We start from the raw sequence: 18,887 nt of genomic DNA, 5'->3' as shown, positions 1-18,887 counted from the left end.
ATTGTGTTGCTGATCTTAGCACTTTATGTTCAGCTCATCAACACAAATTTTTTGATTTTCAAATGTTTAGACCAATTATTTCAGCCAGGAGAAGGAATAATATGATCACATGAGCATTTGTAGAAATGTATTTTGTGGACACTTCTACCCGTGGCTGCTGAAAGTGTGTGTGAAGCAAATACATGCGGAAGGCTGACAGACTGCAACGGACATGCGCAGACTACAAAATCCTTAACAGTCACCCAGTTGAGGGTTTGCATGGACATATAATAGTATTATTCGCAGAGAACTCTAACTCTAATAATCTGGTTTCTCAGAGGCCAATAACACAATTTCTTTAATCTGAATCAATTTACTTGTCATTTTAGAAATCAAGCTAAAAGTGACTCTACTTCATTGGGTCCTTGAGCAATACCCTTAACCTGCAATTGCTCCGTCCTGGGTAGGACGCTAATCTGCATCCAGCCCTGCATGTATGCCGTCCAACCTTCAGGGAAAACCTAGGGGTTGGTGGAAGAATTGGCACTCCAGCCACCATAAAAAAAAACCTCACACTGGTTCTATGGATGGTTCAACACCATCCAACCTCTGCTCCTCAGGGACAGGCTGACAGAGATGGGAGTAGATTCATACCTGGTGGCATGAATCATGGACTATCTTACAGACAGACCTCAGTATGTGCGTCTCGGGAACTGCAGGTCTGACATTGTGGTCAGCAACACAGGAGCGCCGCAGGGGACTGTACTTTCTCTGGTCCTGTTCAGCCTATATACATCGGACTTCCAATACAACTCGGAGTCCTGCCACGTGCAAAAGTTCGCTGACGACACTGCTATCGTGGGCTGCATCAGGAGTGGGCAGGAGGAGGATTACAGGAACCTAATCAAGGACTTTGTTAAATGGTGCGACTCAAACCTCCTACAACTGAACACCAGCAAAACCAAGGAGCTGGTGGTGGATTTTAGGAGGACCAGGCCCCTCATGGACCCCCGTGATCATCAGAGGTGACTGTGTGCAGAGGGTGCAGACCTATAAATACCTGGGAGTGCAGCTGGATGATAAATTGGACTGGACTGCCAATACTGATGCTCTGTGTAAGAAAGGACAGAGCCGACTATACTTCCTTAGAAGGCTGGCATTCTTCAACATCTGTAATAAGATGCTGCAGATGTTCTATCAGACAGTTGTGGCGAGCGCCCTCTTCTACGCGGTGGTGTGCTGGGGAGGCAGCATAAAGAAGAGGGACGCCTCACGCCTGGACAAACTGGTGAGGAAGGCAGGCTCTATAGTAGGCACGGAGCTGGACAGTTTGACATCTGTGGCAGAGTGACGGGTGCTGAGCAGACTCCTGTCAATCATGGAGAATCCACTGCATCCACTGAACAGGATCATCTCCAGACAGAGGAGCAGCTTCAGCGACAGACTGCTGTCACTTTCCTGCTCCACTGACAGACTGAGGAGATCGTTCCTCACCCACACTATGTGACTCTTCAATTCCACCCGGGGGGGTAAACGTTAACATTATACAAAGTTATTGTCTGTCTGTATACCTGCATTGTTATCACTCTTTAATTTAATATTGTTATTATCAATATGCTGCTGCTGGAGTATGTGAATTTCCCCGTGGGATTAATAAAGTCTATCTATCTATCTATCCATCTCATCTGAACTTTTGTGGTGCTGAGGTGTCACCCGTTGCATGGCTACACTCAGGTCCCAATCTGGGATCCTGAGTTGGTTCATCATGTGGTGGGTACGGCAATGTGCTGTATCAGCGCATGCTCCTAACCTGAGTGGTTGAAGTACATGTGAACACACTAACTGATAAGACAGACCACTTTTCTCATTTAGTGTTTGGTGTTATGCACTGGAATAATAATAATAATAATACATTTTATTTGGAGCGCCTTTCAAAAAACTCAAGGTCACTGTACAATCAGATTAAAAAATAAACATTCAATGACTAGAAAATTTAAAATCCAAATAAACATCAGATAAAACACCAATAACAATTACAGTGAATAAGCAATTTTGAACAGATAAGTTTTAAGATTAGCCTGAAATTGGTGAAGGGTAGTCATATTCCTAAGATAAGCAGGTAATGAGTTCCATAAGGAAGGTGCCGATCTGCTAAATGCTCGATATCCCATCGTAACAAGACGTGCTGGTGGATTATTTAAGTTGATGGAAGAAGAGGATCTGAGCATACGAGAGGGTTTAATGACTTGTAGGAGCTGTGAGAGATATTTGGGGGCAAGATTATGAATGGCCTTATATGTAAGGACTAAAATTTTGTAGCTGACCCTAAACTTTACTGGCAGCCAATGAAGCTGCTGAATAACGGGTGTAATGTGATCAGAATTGGGTGTTTTAGTAATTACACGAGCAGCCGAATTTTGAACAAGTTGAAGTTTATGTAATAACTTTTGGGCCAGACCAAAGAGAAGTGAGTTGCAATAGTCCAGGCGGAAGGTGACCAAACTGTTGACTAAAATGGCAGTAGAGTGATTTGACAAAAATGGACGCAAGCGATTAATGTTTCGCAGGTGAAAATAAGCTGCTTGAGTAACAGAACTGATGTGAGACTGGAAAGACAACGTGCTGTCCAGAATTACACCAAGGCTTTTTATCTGATCTGTACAGGTAACAGATGTGTTGTCTATTAATACTGAGATCTTTGATGCCTTCGCTATTGCAGATTTCATGCCCATAAGAAGCACCTCAGTTTTATTAGAGTTCAACTGCAAGAAGTTAGAAGATAACCAAGACTTGATCTCAGCAAGGCAATCAGTAAGTGAGGATGGTGGAAGCGATGTAGATGGTGAAGTTGAAATATATAACTGATATACTGAATGTAGAATGAAGCCTCCCTAATCCTGCTGTACCACTTTTGTAGTGTAGTAGCTTCAGAATCAAATGCTGTTGGTTGATTCAATTTTTTTCTATGTATTACAAAAGTAAGCCTGACCCCAAAAGGTAAACAAAGGTAACTCTAACCACACATTTGCTCTTAAAGTTATACTTTGTAGACACACAATAAAGAATATCCATGTTGTAAACTTGTAAACCATTTGGGCTTTGCTGAGCAACAGTTTATTGACTATACTCGTAATAATAATACATTTTATTTATATAGTTTTATAGTGCTTTTACCATGCATATCAGCAGCAATTTGTGACAGACGGGTATCAGCGAGAGTGAAAGGGAAGGTCTACAGGACGGTAGTGAGACCAGGTATGTTATATGGGCTGGAGACGGTGGCACAGGAGACAGAGCTGGAGGTGGCAGAGTTAAAGATGTGAAGATTTGCCTTGGGTGTGACAAGGATGGAAAGGATTAGAAATGTGGACATTAGAGGGTCAGCTCAAGTTGGACGGTTGGGAGATGAAGTCAGAGAGGCGAGATGGCGTTGGTTTGGACATGTGCAGAGGAGAGATGCTGATTATATTGGGAGAAGGGTACTAAGGATAGAGCTGTCAGGGAAGAGGAAAAGTGGTGAGAGAGGACATGCTGGTGATGGGTGTAACAGAACAAGATGCAGAGGACAGAAAGGTATGGAAGAAGATAATCCACTGTGGCAACTCCTAATGGGAGCAGCCGAAAGAATAAGAAGTGCTTTTACCATGCTCAAGGTGTTTATAATTAAAATGTATTATTATTATTATACTAAAATGGCTGCCTGAAAAATATCTTATGACTCTTCAAGGGACCGTTATTACACACAGTTTTGTGAAAGTTTAAATTAAATGGTTAAATATCCATAGCTAGGAATAATAAGCTATATTGAAATCAAACACTTTGGTGTTAAAATGAATAAATAACACCATTCAAGACAAAGGCTGTTGTGCTCGATCTGCTGCAGGACAAGTGAACAAAAATATCCAGGTATGAACGTGAGAAGACTATCAGCAGAGCAAAAAGGAATAAAAGGAAAATCTGAAACGGAAATCTGAGAGCCCTGATTCGTCATCTACCATTAGAATGCAAGTGTAGTCATCAACAATGAAATCTCACCTCTACATAAGATAAATAAATGTTACAGACTAGCCGTGACCATAGCACCACATCCTCAACACTGTAGATCAGCTCAAAAGTTATATTTAGGAATGGCAGCATAAAATAAAGTGTATCCTATTAAAATTCATTATGACTCACCAGACACATGTGACTAACTTGAGTCTGAACTTTGAGAAATGTCATCACTGCAAATGCCCTCTAGAAGAAACCACACTTCATTTATCAGAATGACTTTGCCTGGACGGCCCTGTTATTGTCTACTGCTGCCTGGTGATGAAAATGCGCTCATAACATTTGTGCCTGCACACTCAGACATTCACACACCAGCAGTGCCAGCACTCCATTAATGTATCCACCCTAATCCACGTCAGGCTTGCAGGAGCAAGGCAGGTCCCAGGCCTTGAAAAGGCCAGCAGCAGAAGTACTATTAATGACAGCCTCTATTTTACTAACGATTAGCCTCTATTTTTGGATAAGCATTTCTTTAGTGGCCTCATTTATCAGCTGCTGTGTTATCTTTCCTCAGCACGCTGCTGACAGACTTCCAGATTCATTTTAGAAGGGGGCTTACTGCCAGGCAGTACAAAACTGGGACCTCTTGCTTGTAAGAATGGTTACTTTTATATAAGCATGATAACAGTTACATTTACTTATTTGACTCATGCCTTTGTCCAGGCCAACTGAAAACATCGGAGATACAATTAATTACACTTCTTTTGCTTTCCAGTTGGAGCACAGCCAGGTGAAGTGACTTGCTCATGGTCATACGGTGCCTGCAGTGGGATTTGAACCCACAACCTAGGGTTTGAGGTCCAAAGCCATAACTGGTACGCCACACTGCCTGCGTGTGGAATTGCAACATATTATCCATGGTAAGGGTGGGGTTGGAAAGAGATTTTACAAGTGTGCTGCATCCTCTTTTACGCCATCACATCAGTGCTTCACGTTGCTTGATAAACTGCATTGTCGCATACCTAAAGCATAATGGAGGCCGTTATGTGTATCACGAATAACAGCTTGATGAAAACAGCACAACCCAAGAACTCACCTGTTAGGTAAATGCACTATGTGAACATTAAGAGGTGGAATAAATAACTACTTCAGAAACAGATAAACTCAATAAAAGGTAAGAAACACAAGCACACAATTCCAAACAGCAACACAAATCATTCTAAGTGCTGTGTAAGTGGGTGCATCAAGGTCAAGGCTATCTTCCAGATCAACTCTCCCCTGAAAATAATGTCATTTTCATTTATAAAAGAAGACAAAGCCTGCTCAGTAACATTCAAAGACAGGGCTTGTTCAGTTTTGTACACTATTTAGAAAAATTACGAACTGAAAGGATCTTGTGTTGGTTAATGCAAAATTGGAAACTTTTGGTGATTATGACAGACTAATCTAGAAGCCTCTTCTCAGTAAAAGAAACATACAAGTTGAGTTTGCTAGGCTACAACACTACTCTATGCAAATGGATCCTGCACTTCCTGACAGAGACCCCCAAGACAATCCACGTAGGAAACGCCATCTTCGGTGCCACCATGCTGAGCAGTAGTGTCCCCCAGGACAATGTACTCAGCCCACTTCTGCTCTCTCTGCTGACTCACAATTCTATGGCTACATACAGCTCTATCATTAAGTTTGTGGATGACCCAACAGTGGGGGGTCTCATCAGCTTACAGAATGGAGACACGACAATAGGCCGAATGGTGCAAGTGCAACAATCTGTCTCTTAATGTGGACAAGATGAAAAAGAGGATTGTTGACTACTGCATAGAGGATTTTTTAGTCAAGTATTCCATTAAAGGCGCTTACAAAACACCAGGTCAACATCACTAATGAGCTACAAAACATTCTGTATTGACGAAAGAGGCGGACTACCTCTCTGATAAGGCAGGCAAAGGATGATGAGGTAGGGAGGGAGAGGAGAACCCAGATTTGTTAAAGCCTCTTTAAGACAGAACTGCTTGCCGCATGATCACTGGCTCAAGGATGGGCTTTCTCGGCCAGCTAAGGTCACATGATTAACCTCGACAGGCATCACTCTTATTTCAAGTGACTGCTGCTGATTAGAAGTCATTTTTAGACCTTGGCCCTTAACTCGGGATCTAAAGTAGTGGGTGGTACGGTAAGAGAGGGGGAAACTTATCTAGAATATTATGTTTCATTTTCACCCTAATTTATTGGGGTTTCATTAAAATTTTGTATATAAAAAAAGACAAAAATTCCAACCATGACTCAAGATGTTTATTATATCTATATAATGTGGTAGGCAGTAGCACAGCACCAAAACTTAAACCACCATGTTTACTTTTTTATTTTAAAGCTGGATGTATCATAAATAATTAAAAAGTCGTCAATTGTATGCCTGCTATCTACATTCACTGAGACAAATGGTAAGCAACTCTTTTACTGGAATTGTTATGAACACCAGACAAAGAAATGTGTTCAAGATTATATCTTTTTAGTGGCCAAATAGTATGATTGGGAAACAGAGGCAGAAAAAAGACCTGGAAAATGCATAATCTTAATATGACTTTGCAAATGGAGATGAGGATGGCTGGCGTGTCACTGAGAAAGCACTGAATGAGTTGTAAAGAATTTAGGGGTAACTATTGACTCTGACCTGAACTTTAAATCACATATTAATCAGATTACTAGGACAGCATTTTTTCACTTAAGAAATATAGCAAAAGTTAGACCTCTTATTACACTGCAAGATACTGAGAAATTAGTTCACGCTTTTGTTTTCAGTCGACTAGATTACTGTAACGCACTCCTCTCAGGACCACCCAAAAAAGACATCAATCAATTGCAACGAGTGCAGAATGGAGCTGCTAGAATCTTATCTAGGAAAAGAAAATCCCAGCACATCATACCAGTCTTAGCGTCACTACACTGGTTACCTGTGCCATTTAGAATTGACTTTAAAATACTTCTTATGGTTTATAAAGCCTTCAATAATCTGCTCCATTGTATATTTCGTAATGTCTTACACTCCAAATCATAACCTTAGATCTTCAAATGAGTGTCTCCTTAGAATTCCAAGAGCTAAACTTAAAAGAAGTGGTGAGGCGGGCGGCCTTCTGCTGTTATGCACCTAAAATCTGGAATACCTTGCCAATAGGAATTTACCAGGCTAATACAGTGGAGCACTTTAAAACACTGCTAGTAACACTTTACTTTAACATGGGATTTCTCATAGCTTCATCTTAGTTTAATCCAGATGCTCTGTATATTCAATTAATTATCACTGTTATTCATGGTGGCTCCAAAATTCATACTAACCCCTACTTTCTCTTCAGTTCTTTTTCCAGTTTTCTGTGGTGGTGATCTGCACCCTCACCACCTGATCAAAGCACCGTGATGTCCCTACATTGATGGATTAAAGGCCAGAAGTCCACATGATCATCATCATCAAGTTCTTCCATGAGAACCCTGAATACAATGAGGACTGATTGAGGTCATTTATGCTGAGTAGAATGCCTAGAGGGGGCTGGTCAGGTGGTCTCGTGGCCCCTGCAGATTTAATTTTTTTCTCCAGCCGTCTAGAGTTTTTTATTGTCCTCCCTGGAAATCAGACCTTACTTTTATTCTATGTTAATTAGTGTTCCCTTATTTTAATTCTTATTTTGTCTTTTTCCATGTAAAGCACTTTGAGCTACATCATTTGTATTAAAATGTGCTATAGAAATAAATGTTGTTGTGGAATTCAAAGTCTGCTTGATGTGGAAGATGTGACAGAAAAAAGGAAGAAACAGCCATTTACAAACAAAAAAAGCACAAAAAAAAAATAAACAACAAATTTACGCTGGTTTGGACACTTGGAAAGGAAAGATGAACACGTGTGGATCAAGAAAGTCATAGCCTTACAAGTTAGTGGAAACCAGGCCCAAAGGCAAGCCTAAGAAAACATGGAAGGAGGCAGTAAATTAAAAGGCACGAAAAAGACTGATGTGCAAGATAGAAGTGACTGGAGGGGATGGATTCACGCTAAAGGCTCACCCTGGTTGACTGGGAATAGTATGCTTGAAGTGTATAATGATGACGACAGGCTGGGGTCAGAAAACATTAAGAAGCAAACCAAAACAGACTGTGGAAGCCCAAAACCAAAGTCAAAGACTGGCGTCCTTCAACATCTGCAATAAGATTCTGCAGATGTTCTATCAGATGGCTGTGGCGAGCACCTTTTTCTACGCGATGTCTGCTGGGGAGGCAGCATAAAGAAGAAGGACGCCTCACGCCTGGACAAACTGGTGAGGAAGGCAGGCTCTATTGTAGGCACGGAGCTGGACAGTCTGACATCTGTGGAGGAGCGACGGGCGCTGAGCAGGCTTCTGTCAATCATGGAGAATTCACTGCATCCACTAAACAATATCATCTCCAGATAGAGGAGCAGCTTCAGCGACAGACTGCTGTCACCGTCCTGCTCCACTGACAGACTGAGGAGATTGGTCCTCCCCCAAACTATGCGACTCTTCAGTTCCATCCGGTAGGGGAACGGGGGTGGGGGGGGACAGGGGAACGTTAGCATTACTCAAAGTTATTGTCTGTTTTTACCTGCATTTTTATTACTCTTTAATTTAATATTGTTTGTGTATCAGTATGCTGCTGCTGGAGTATGTGAATTTCCCCTTGGGATTAATAAAGTATCTATCTATCTATCTATAGTAAAATAAGCAAAAGATTATCACACTAACTTGGTTGCTTTACTCCTAACTGTCCCCAATATGCTTATTTATTTTTCAGAATTTACCCAATGTGTTTTTAATAGTGATGCAATGTCATGATTGGCTGTGATGTCCAATCTTGTTTCTAGCAAACAGACTCCATTGCCGTAAACAAAATGGTTGCTGCTATCGAAGAGAACACCACAGAACTGTTGTAACTGCAGTGAAAACCCAATCATGATGGTGCTGCTATGATGATAAAAGAAACAATACCTAAAAATGTCACAAAATGCTCAAAACAGAAATTAACAGCTCCTTTTGTACCAAAATGAAGATTCAATACAGAATTTTTGCATTTTACTGGACACGCTGCATACTGAATTGTTTTTAACACGCTACATTATTTCATGCCTTGTGTGACTACAATTTCCTTTTATGCATTTATTTATTAGCCAGTTTGCAGGTCAGGGAAGAAGCAGCACAAATGTGAATTGCAATATACTAATTAAATAGGTCAAGAACAGCTTGAACATTACCTTAGCCTTTCCACATCTAACCAGTGTTCCCATGAAAGCAATGTTGCTCCTTGACGTGAGGTCACCATTGTTCGCAGCAGGTTGAGGAGCTGTAGATTTTGCACACGGTGTTGTTTCCCCAGTGAGACTTGACTCATCCACCGACAGATCAACAGCCTAATCAAAGGTACACCACAAAATAAGCAAATTTAAGGTTAATGTAACAGTTCTGATTTCTGGTTAAGTAATTCATAAGCTTGTATTATTAGCAGCAGTAGCCCTTAGCAATTTCAATCCAGTAAATGACATTAAGATTAATTGCCCTGACCCAATTTTGCTACTGCTGAAGGACAAATAATTGAAATACTATCAGAAACGTAAAGCTCCCAAAAAAGAAATGTCACGTATATTGTAGATGTCCTGTCGGCTGGTCTGGCACCTCAGCTGGGATGAGGGATGAATCCTGGCCTGACCAAGAGGCCCAAATGGCTGGACATTATACATGGAGCTATAACCCGGCTGGGGTGCCTCTCCGTTAAAATCCCAGTCAGGGTGAATGAATAATGGATGGTTGGGGGAAGACTATTCAACAAGTGCAGCTCTTCTTCCAATATGATGGATGGCAGTGTTCCTCTGGCATAGTCTCAGTATGGACACCAGCAGGGCATTCTGGGTACTGTAACCTGGAAGGTCAGCCCAGTCAGGGAGCATGAGTATCTCTGGGAGAAGACCTCCGTTTTTGGAAGTGCTTCCATCATTCAAAATGATGGCACCAGAAGTACTCCTGGGTCCCCTCTAAAATAAGCTGCTCCACCTAGGGAGTCAGTCAGAGCTGGCTGGAGGTGGACAGGGCTGCATGGGAGAAGGGAAGAGTGTAAGGAGTAAGAATTCAGTAGTATATTTTGTTCACTGAAGAGAAGCCATTCATAGCTATTTCTTGAATAAAATGTGTGTTTTGAACACGGAAGTGTCTTGGTGCACTTGAGTTTGAAGTTTAGGGCTCAGTATCGCCACCTACTGGCCACAATATATTGGAAAGAAAAAGCTGATTTTAGTAACATATATTAATAACTAGTACAATTCCAGTCAAGAAATGATGGACCAAAAATAAAATACAATGAATATATTTCTTGAGTTTTTAAGTTGAACATCATCAGTGATCTGGATGCTTTCTTGGTGACTGCGTATTGTGAGAGTCACCTTGGCCAGCATGCTCATGGTGCCCCAGCCTGCAGCAAGTTCTTCAAGCATTTGGCTGCTGTGTACCAAACACTGAAATTCCCTCATTACTTAAAACACTTAAAAATGACGCTTTTTCTTTTTACCGTTTCATCTTCCTATCTGAACTGGGACTTCCATCTACACTCATTTTGATTGGTCCCAATCCGTACCGTATTCTTTGGACAGTTTACTGCTACAATCTGAGATCTCCCATGAAAAGTAAAGTTGCTCCTTGTTGTGAGGTCACCACTGTTATATACACTACTGGTCAAAAGTTCTAGAACACCTCAGGTTTTCTTCAAAATTAATCAGCTGAAATGCAATGAATGACCTAAAATGGTGAAAAAGGTAAGGAGTAAACTGCCAGGGGTTTAAATTTTAAGTTTAGCTTAGCAAAAACTGAAAAAAAGGAAATTTCAGAATATTACAAACGGGCTTTTGTCAGGGAACACCAGGTTACAACCTATAGATGTTCTGCACTAATATAAGTAAATGAAGCCTTGCAAGTTGAACCAAACAATTTGCGCAGGTGTCCCAACTTCTGTTGATTACTTAAAAACCCTCCATTTGTGTTAAAGCAGAGTTGGAACATACCATGTTACTACACCTTCTGCAGTACTACTTGGATAATACTCCAGTGATAACGGAAAGAAAATGCCAATTAACAAATGAAATGAGACAGAGCATTATTACCCTTAGAAGTGTAGGCCTTTCGTTTAGAGATATTGCAAAAGACAATCAAAGTCTCCGTGAGTATGGTGTACTACACAATGCAAGAGCAATTGAAAACTACAACTATAATAGGAAGTGATCTGGCAGACCCAAAGTCACAACCCAAGACAAGTTTCTGAGGGTCACCAGCATGCATGATCACAGGAGTCTCAGAGTACAACAGCTTAACAGTGCAGGTCAACAAAAGCAAGTGTCAGTTAGTACTGTGAAGAAGAGAAGCAGGAAGAAAGCCAATCCTTCAAGGACAAAATAGGGCCTTGAAATACCAGCTGTGGACTACTGTAGACTGTGAAGCAAATCTTGAGGCCCGATGAATCAAAATTTGAAATATTTGGTTCATGGTGTTTGTATGCCTTCGAGTTGGTGATGGTTCCTCAGTGTGTGACACCAGCTGCAAAACATGGAGGACGACGTGTGATGGTCTGGGTTTCTTCTGCTAGAGGCATAGTTGGTGATTTGCACAGAGTGACTGGCATTCTCAATCAAAAGGGTAATCACAGTTTAGCTGTTATATCAGCAAAAGGCACAGGCTTTACTTTGATGAATCAAAAATTTGAATACAATTTTTTACACTTAATGATTCCTTGACTTATTTGTTCTATGCCTTGATTTCATGAAACATTAAGACATTAAACTGTGAGGTGTTCTAAAACGTCTGACCGGTAGTGTAGCCAATAACAGTATATAAAAATCCTTTTATTTTTGGCGTTTACCTCATTAGGTTTGAAATAAAAAATGCAGATAACACACAGATATAACAAATAAAATTAGAAATGCTGACATAGTCAACAATAACTCCTTAAAAAATACAAATTAATCGACAAGCCCAACATAAACCTGTCCCCACAGAAACATCTGCTCTACCTCAAACAGTCGTAAATCTGCAGGAACTCTTTCTCCAACGGACAGGCATACTGTGTCGCCAGGTACTAGTTCTCTTGCAAGTAAATGCTCCAATCTTCCTTCTCGCACACTGGATCAAAAAAAAAAAAAAACCAAAGATTAATAGCTAACATAATCAAACAAATATAACCTTCTAGTATGAGAAAAAGAAAACAAGAAAAAAACAGTGTAAAACTGCCTTGCAGTTAGGAGACCTGAGTTCGCTTCCCGGGTGGAGTTTGCATGTTCTCCCTGTGTCTGTGTGGGTTTCCTCGGGCGCTCCGGTTTCCTCCCCACAGTCCAAAGACATGCAGGTTAGGTGGATTGGTGATTCTCAAATTGGCCCTAGTGTGTGCTTGGTGTGTGTTTGTGTGTGTCCTGTGGTGGGTTGGCACCCTGCCTGGGATTGGTTCCTGCCTTGTGCCCTGTGTTGGCTGGGATTGGCTCCAGCAGACCCCCGTGACCCTGTGTTTGGATTCAGTGGGTTGGAAAATGGATGGATGGATGGTGTAAAATTGAAACCACATAAAGTAACACAAAAGAAATGCTGTGAAGTAGAAGTACTTTCAACAGTAATGCACATGGATAGCTTTTATGAAACGATACATTTTCTAGAAAGTACGGTAAACAAAAAAAAAAAAGTCAATGCACTCAGTATCTGGAGTGCCTTCCTTGTCCTGAAGATTTATTTTTTCGAGGTGTTTGAATGCCTCTTGTTCACTTGCCCCAGTTCTGCTGCTGACTTTTCCCATCTTACTTGTAATCCCAGACTGGCTCGATGATGTGGAGATCAGAGCTATGAGGTCAGCCAGACCATCTGTTGATAGATTCCCTGATGTTGGCTGTGTGTTTGTCATTGTCAGGCTGCAGAATGAAGTTGGGACCGATCAGATGTCTCCCTGTTGGCACTGCATGATGGATAAAAATCTGCCTGTGGTTCTCAGCAGTGAGGGTGGGGAATCAATTCCATTTGTGGAAATGCAGCTCCCCCTACCTGCAGGGAATCTCCACTATGCGTCACTGTTGTCTGCAGACATTCACCCATGTACCATTCTCCAGCACTTCTGTCTACAAATTGCCTTCTGCTTGAACTAAAAGTTTAAAATTGTGTGTGTGCTTTCATGTGCTGGTGAGTCGTTTGGCTTTATTTCCATCTCAGAGGAATGACTTTTCGGTCACTCTTCCATGAAGACCACTTGTGATACGACTTCTCCAGACTGTACTGATACACATTGTGCTCCCAGTGGTTTCTGTCAGTTCTGAGATGATAGCAGGTGCTGTATGTCTCTTGATTTTGAAGGGAAGTAAGCTTGATTTGTGGATTGAACTGTCACATCGACCGCAACCTCACCTTTTCAGTCTGGCTGCCCAGTTTTATTCCCTCTGCACGGCCATTTCTGTTTCAGTTCTTCACTTCGGTTTAATCTGCACATGATGTCATTGTTCATCACCACCTAGATCAAGCACTGCACCATATGCCGACACAGATGACACATTTTGTTCATTTATTTATTTTATTAAAAATGCTGTAATTACTGTGTTAGTTTAATTCTTTATGGATATCCCCATATCTTGTTGTGCTGCTTCACTTTTGGCAAAACGAATGTTTGGAATTCTAATATACTAACAACCCAATTGTATTTCATTCACTCAGAATATGCTCTGAGGCTAAGGATCTGCGCTGGTATCCCGAAGGTTGCTGGTTCGAATCCCCGTCACTGCCAAAAGAGATCCTACTTTGTGAATTTCCCCTTGGGATTAATAAAGTATCTATCTACTTTGCTGGGCCCTTGAGCAAGACCCTTAACCTTCAATTATTCCAGGGGCGCTGTACAATGGCTGACCCTGCGCTCTGACTCCAAAAGGTATGCGAAAACTAACAAATTCCTAATACAAGAAATTATATAAGGTGAAATAAAGAAATATGAAACCAATGTACATGTAGGAAGCATTTCAAGTTAGAGAATATTTTATCTGTGTATCTGTGGCACCCCTACATGTTAACCACCTTTTTCCAACCTCTCAAACTTACACAATTTTTAATGTTTGGAAAACGTATGGGATTAAATCATTAAGAGAATTGTATATAAATAATGTCTTTGCATCCTATGAACAATTACACTCTAAATTTAGTTTCCCATCAACACAATTTTTCAACTATCTCCAAATTAGAAACTTTACTAAACGAAATCTGCTCAGTTTTCCTCACCTCCAACCTATTTCTATCCCAGAAGAGATATTGATCAGTCTTGAGGACTCAGACAACATTTCTATGATATATAAAACCAATCCCTTCCTTCCTTTTAAAGATCCCAGAGTACAGTGGGAAAAGGATCTCTTAGAGCTCGTTTATACTTCACGCACAGAATGTGTATGCACACGCATCATGGTTGCCATGCATTCATCTGACACGTCCTCTGAGCAGGTCTTGAGAAATTAACACGACGCATGCGCAAGTTGCAGTACCAGCAAAAAGTCGGGGGGTGGCGTAGTGTGATAAACGTTGGAATGTGATGTCAGGGTCTCTGTTTACGATCTACTATGCGGATCCGATGGGATCGATGTGCGCACTTCGATGTTTGATGAATGGTTCGATGTGGTGAAATAAAATGCCGACATACAAATGCATTCATGGTGCTTCAATATTCAAGCGTTGCATATTACCAATTGGAATGACACAATACATTTTAAAAGTTTCACTTACCATCTTTTGTGTCCTTTTTTTTTTTTTTTTTTTTTGCAACTACACAACAGCAACAGAATGTACAGCGCTGTATTTGAGCCACAGAGAAAAAAAAAAAATATGGTGAAAAGGTGTATTTTGTGATTAAAGTGGAAATTTCGGCTTTAATCTTGAAATGTCCACTTTAACCTTATAGTTTACTTTATCATTAATGCAGACCGTCGTAAACGTCATCCCAGTTGTTAATTGCTACAAGCTTCTGGGGCTTCCTCCTGACTTGACAGCAGCGGCAAACAGCAATAGACCACCAAACAGAACATTAAATGTATGATATTCCAACTCTCTGCACATTTAGAATCTTTAGATTTATACTTGATATCACTTTCATGATGAACTACATTAAAGTATGCATGATACATTTTACTGATAAAATGTTTAAATAATGAATACTGTTAATAATTACACAGACGGGGGTGACATGGTGGCGAAGCAGTAGCGCTGCTGCATCACAGTAAGGAGTCATGTCACTGGTGTTCCCTGCCTGGAGTTGACATGTTTTCCTGCTGGGTTTCTACAGTGTGCTCCGGTTTCCTTCCAAACATATGCAGATTTGGTGACACTAAAATGACACCAGTGTGTGTGTGAGAGAGTGCTTGTATTGACCTTTGCAATGAGCTGATGCCCCGTTCAGGGATTGTTTCTGCCTCGTGCCCAATGCAAGCTGGAATGGGTACATCCCTAGATTGATGGATTTAATCATTAAACATCCTTTTCAGAGATATTGTGGCAAGGTGCCATTGGAATTTAATGGCTGTTCCAGGCAGTTCACAACACGGCTTGTACCTGTTCTCACCGTGATAATATCTCGCACTGCCACCTGGTGGATTCTTCCAGATTTACATAAAGTACGTGTGCAAGTATAAACAGTACAATGCTTGCATAGCAGTAGCATCCGCTGGAGCATGTGTCGCGTGAAGTATAAACCTGGCCTTACTCAATGTTTCAAAAAAAAGGAATGGAAGGAAGCCATGCATAGAATTCATTCAAGCTCCATATGCACAAAGCATTCAATTAATCAACTTAAAATCTTTTATCGAGCTCATCTATCTTGTTTAAAATTGTCCAAAATGTTTCCAGGGCGAGATCCAACCTGCGAGCATTGCAATCAAGCTCCAGCCTCACAGACTACATGTTTTGGGTGCCTACCAAATTAACATAATTCTGGACAAAAATTTTGAAATGCCTATCAGACAGCCTTGGTGTCCCGATCCCTCCTAATCCATTAACAGTTGTGTTTGGTGGTGGGCTCACAGAGGGGCTTAAAGTGGAGAAGGACAAACAAACTGTAATTGCCTTTACTTCACTATTAGCATGTAGACTTGTCTGCTCAACCGGAAGAATCCTAACCCACATCTGTTAAGTCAGTGGGTTAGATGTTCTATACTATTTGAAACTGGAAAAAATCTAATTCTCACTTACAGGAACTGTGCAAAACTTTTTAAAAAATTAGCAGGATCTCATCAATAACATTTTAGAATAAGCACTTATATTGGGGAGAAAGACTGCATTCTCTCTTTACTACTCTCAAAAGTTTTACTTTGGTTGTTGGCCTCTCTCTCTTTCTCATGGGTGGGGGTTGAATTGAATTGTTCTGTTAAGTTTTTAAGTTTGACTTGATTGTATGGAACGTTACATGCTTTTAATAAATTAAATAAAAGATAAAAAAAGGAATTCTAAAAGTCTTTGCTACTGACACAGTAGTCCAGAAGACATCAAATTATCATCAAAGAAAGATTTTAGTGAACTATCTAAAGTGCCTACAACTTTAACACAGTACTATATATGTCATTAATAAATATTTAAATATTCAGATTGTCCTGAAGGGTACTTTGCTGCTAGGCTAGTATTTTATAGATATTCTAATAAAAACAAGAGTGTTTCAGTCACCATTGATAAATGTCACTGATTCATTATGCAATGCACATAAACTCATTCAAAGCAAATGATCTTTTGTCCAATTAAAACAAACAACAAAGAAAATTCATTATTGGATCGATGTTACATTAAAACACATCATGTGACCCTAGGCTATAAAAGAAAGCCAATAAATATCTCAAATCAGAGTCTTTGTATTAGAAACAAAAACTATGCTAGAGGTTTGATGGGGAAAATAAAATAAAAACAGGTAATTAAACATATTTACTATAATTGACATATAGAGATTGCAATTTGTTTTATTTTGTAATTTCTGTAGAGGCCTGGCCTTATTAACAATGTTTTGGTGATGACCGCTCATGCACTGCCTCAGACTTGTCTTACCAGTGACATTCTGGAGGCATCAGCTTTCCCAGTTCTTCCAGTGACTTTTCAGAACGATATTCCTAATTAAAAAAACATAAAACATAGTTTATTTTGATGTTAAGCTCCATCCAAAATAACTCAACAGTATGACAAAGGTGCTCACATTCACACAGCAAGTTAAGAAACGGGGACTGAACCATTATCTTTGGTGGATTGTGGTGAAACATCAAACACTCAGAGTTGGATTATTTATGCAAAATACCCCAACCACTGCTCTCCACAGAAACATTAGATTAGAACCTAATCCCAGCTTCATTTCATTTGCAATTGCATCAGTATGGCAAAAAAGTAGGAAAAAGCAGAAGCCAGACCAGGAAGGGACACTGATCAATTATATATACACATGCTGTATACTGTGTATGCACTGTAATCACAAGGGGGCGCCCCTGTGCCCCAAATCACAGGCACAATAACACCCAAACATAACTCCAAGTTCAAATAAAAGATTATTTTTCAGTTCCAATGTCTTCTTTTAGAAACACCAGCCACCAACACAAATTCTCCTTCCTGCTCCAAGAGCGTGTTGTTCACTATCTTCTGACTCTGACTTGATTAAGTGAGGTGGTGGGCTCTCTTTTAAGTTCAACCCGGAACTGCTTCCAGGGTAACACCCAAGCCATCTGGAGTTCCGAGTTGTGCAGAAACCAGAGCAGTCGACCTTAACAGGGTTGCGTTTCAGTACTCCAACTCCCATGCCGCCCTGTGGGCGTCCTGATTGGGTTCAGCTCTGAGGAACACTGCCACCTGCTAAATGTTGGAATTAACTGCTCCCAGTAAGCCATTTCACCCAGTCCATGCATTACGGCCTTCTGGATCCCAGTCCTACCTCCCTGGCACCTACGACATACAGTATATATATTAAATGATTAAATACAGTATATATATTGTATATATACTGTATTACTGTATATATACTGCATTAAATACAGTATATATATTGAAAGTTTAAGCTTTTTGTTACATCCATTTACTGAATATGTATTACATTTCAAGCTTTTTTATTTTATAACTAGCCATCCCCCACAGCTTCGCCCACATATTAGTAAAACAGGACAGTGAGGAGTCTCTACTCCTGACGTCACTCTTTCCCTCAGCCCATAGCCTCTGTGTCGGATTAGCACAAATATATCGCTACTGCAAGAGAACTATGATTTTTAGCACAATGAGAGAAGTCACAAAATCAACTGGAATGTTCAAGCAAATTATAGAAAAAAAAAAGATCTAAATCCATTAAGTAGTTCTCTCATTTGCTAACTAAGCAGAGTTAAGGTTATGCCCGAGACAGACGCGTGAGTGAGGAGTGCCCTGTCCCTCTCCCCGCAGCCCGATGAGTCTCTGTCGGATTCGTGCTAATAAATTGGTACCGTAAGCAAACTATGATACTTAGCGCAATGAGAAAGTCACAAAATCAATGGAATGTTCAAGCAAATTATAGAAAAAAACCTGATCTAAATCCGTTAAGCAAGTCTCTCGTGGAAAGCGGACAGACCTAGAAACAGGTCTAAAAAACTATAAGAAATTTCACGCTTGGACCATGAAATTTTAAAACCATTTCTTAGTATATATATATCTATCTATATATAAAATCCCTATGTGCGTCCAGGTGTGGGTGTCTTCTGATGAAGTGCGCATGCGCGGGGCACGTTGCGATGCGCGATATTACTGTCAGAGAAAGTTAGAGGCGTTTTACAGAAATACAAACCAGTATTACTGTGAGAGGAAATTAAAGGTACACAATACAGTGACGCATATTACAGCCGCATACAAGCCAGTATTACTGTCAGAGGAGATTAAAGGCATATTACTGAC

General features: G+C 40.5%; 1 protein-coding gene across 3 annotated transcripts in view; it reads right to left on the bottom strand.

Annotated features, from left to right (window-relative positions):
- atp2c1 (ATPase secretory pathway Ca2+ transporting 1) overlaps window positions 1-18,887 on the bottom strand; it is a 130,421-nt gene that overhangs the window by 54,911 nt on the left and 56,623 nt on the right. For all 3 annotated transcript variants that reach the window (XM_028817894.2, XM_028817892.2, XM_028817893.2), the window contains 3 exons: window positions 17,037-17,098; window positions 12,017-12,125; window positions 9,221-9,376 (listed from right to left, as the gene is read on the bottom strand). In XM_028817894.2, the coding sequence (XP_028673727.1) occupies window positions 9,221-9,376; window positions 12,017-12,125; window positions 17,037-17,098 (327 nt within the window). The remainder of the gene's footprint in view (window positions 1-9,220; window positions 9,377-12,016; window positions 12,126-17,036; window positions 17,099-18,887) is intronic.

Source organism: Erpetoichthys calabaricus, chromosome 13 (assembly GCF_900747795.2).
Source record: "Erpetoichthys calabaricus chromosome 13, fErpCal1.3, whole genome shotgun sequence".
NCBI lineage: Eukaryota > Metazoa > Chordata > Cladistia > Polypteriformes > Polypteridae > Erpetoichthys > Erpetoichthys calabaricus.
Note: the sequence above shows the minus strand (reverse complement) of the source record. Positions and strands in the feature narration are given on the sequence as shown.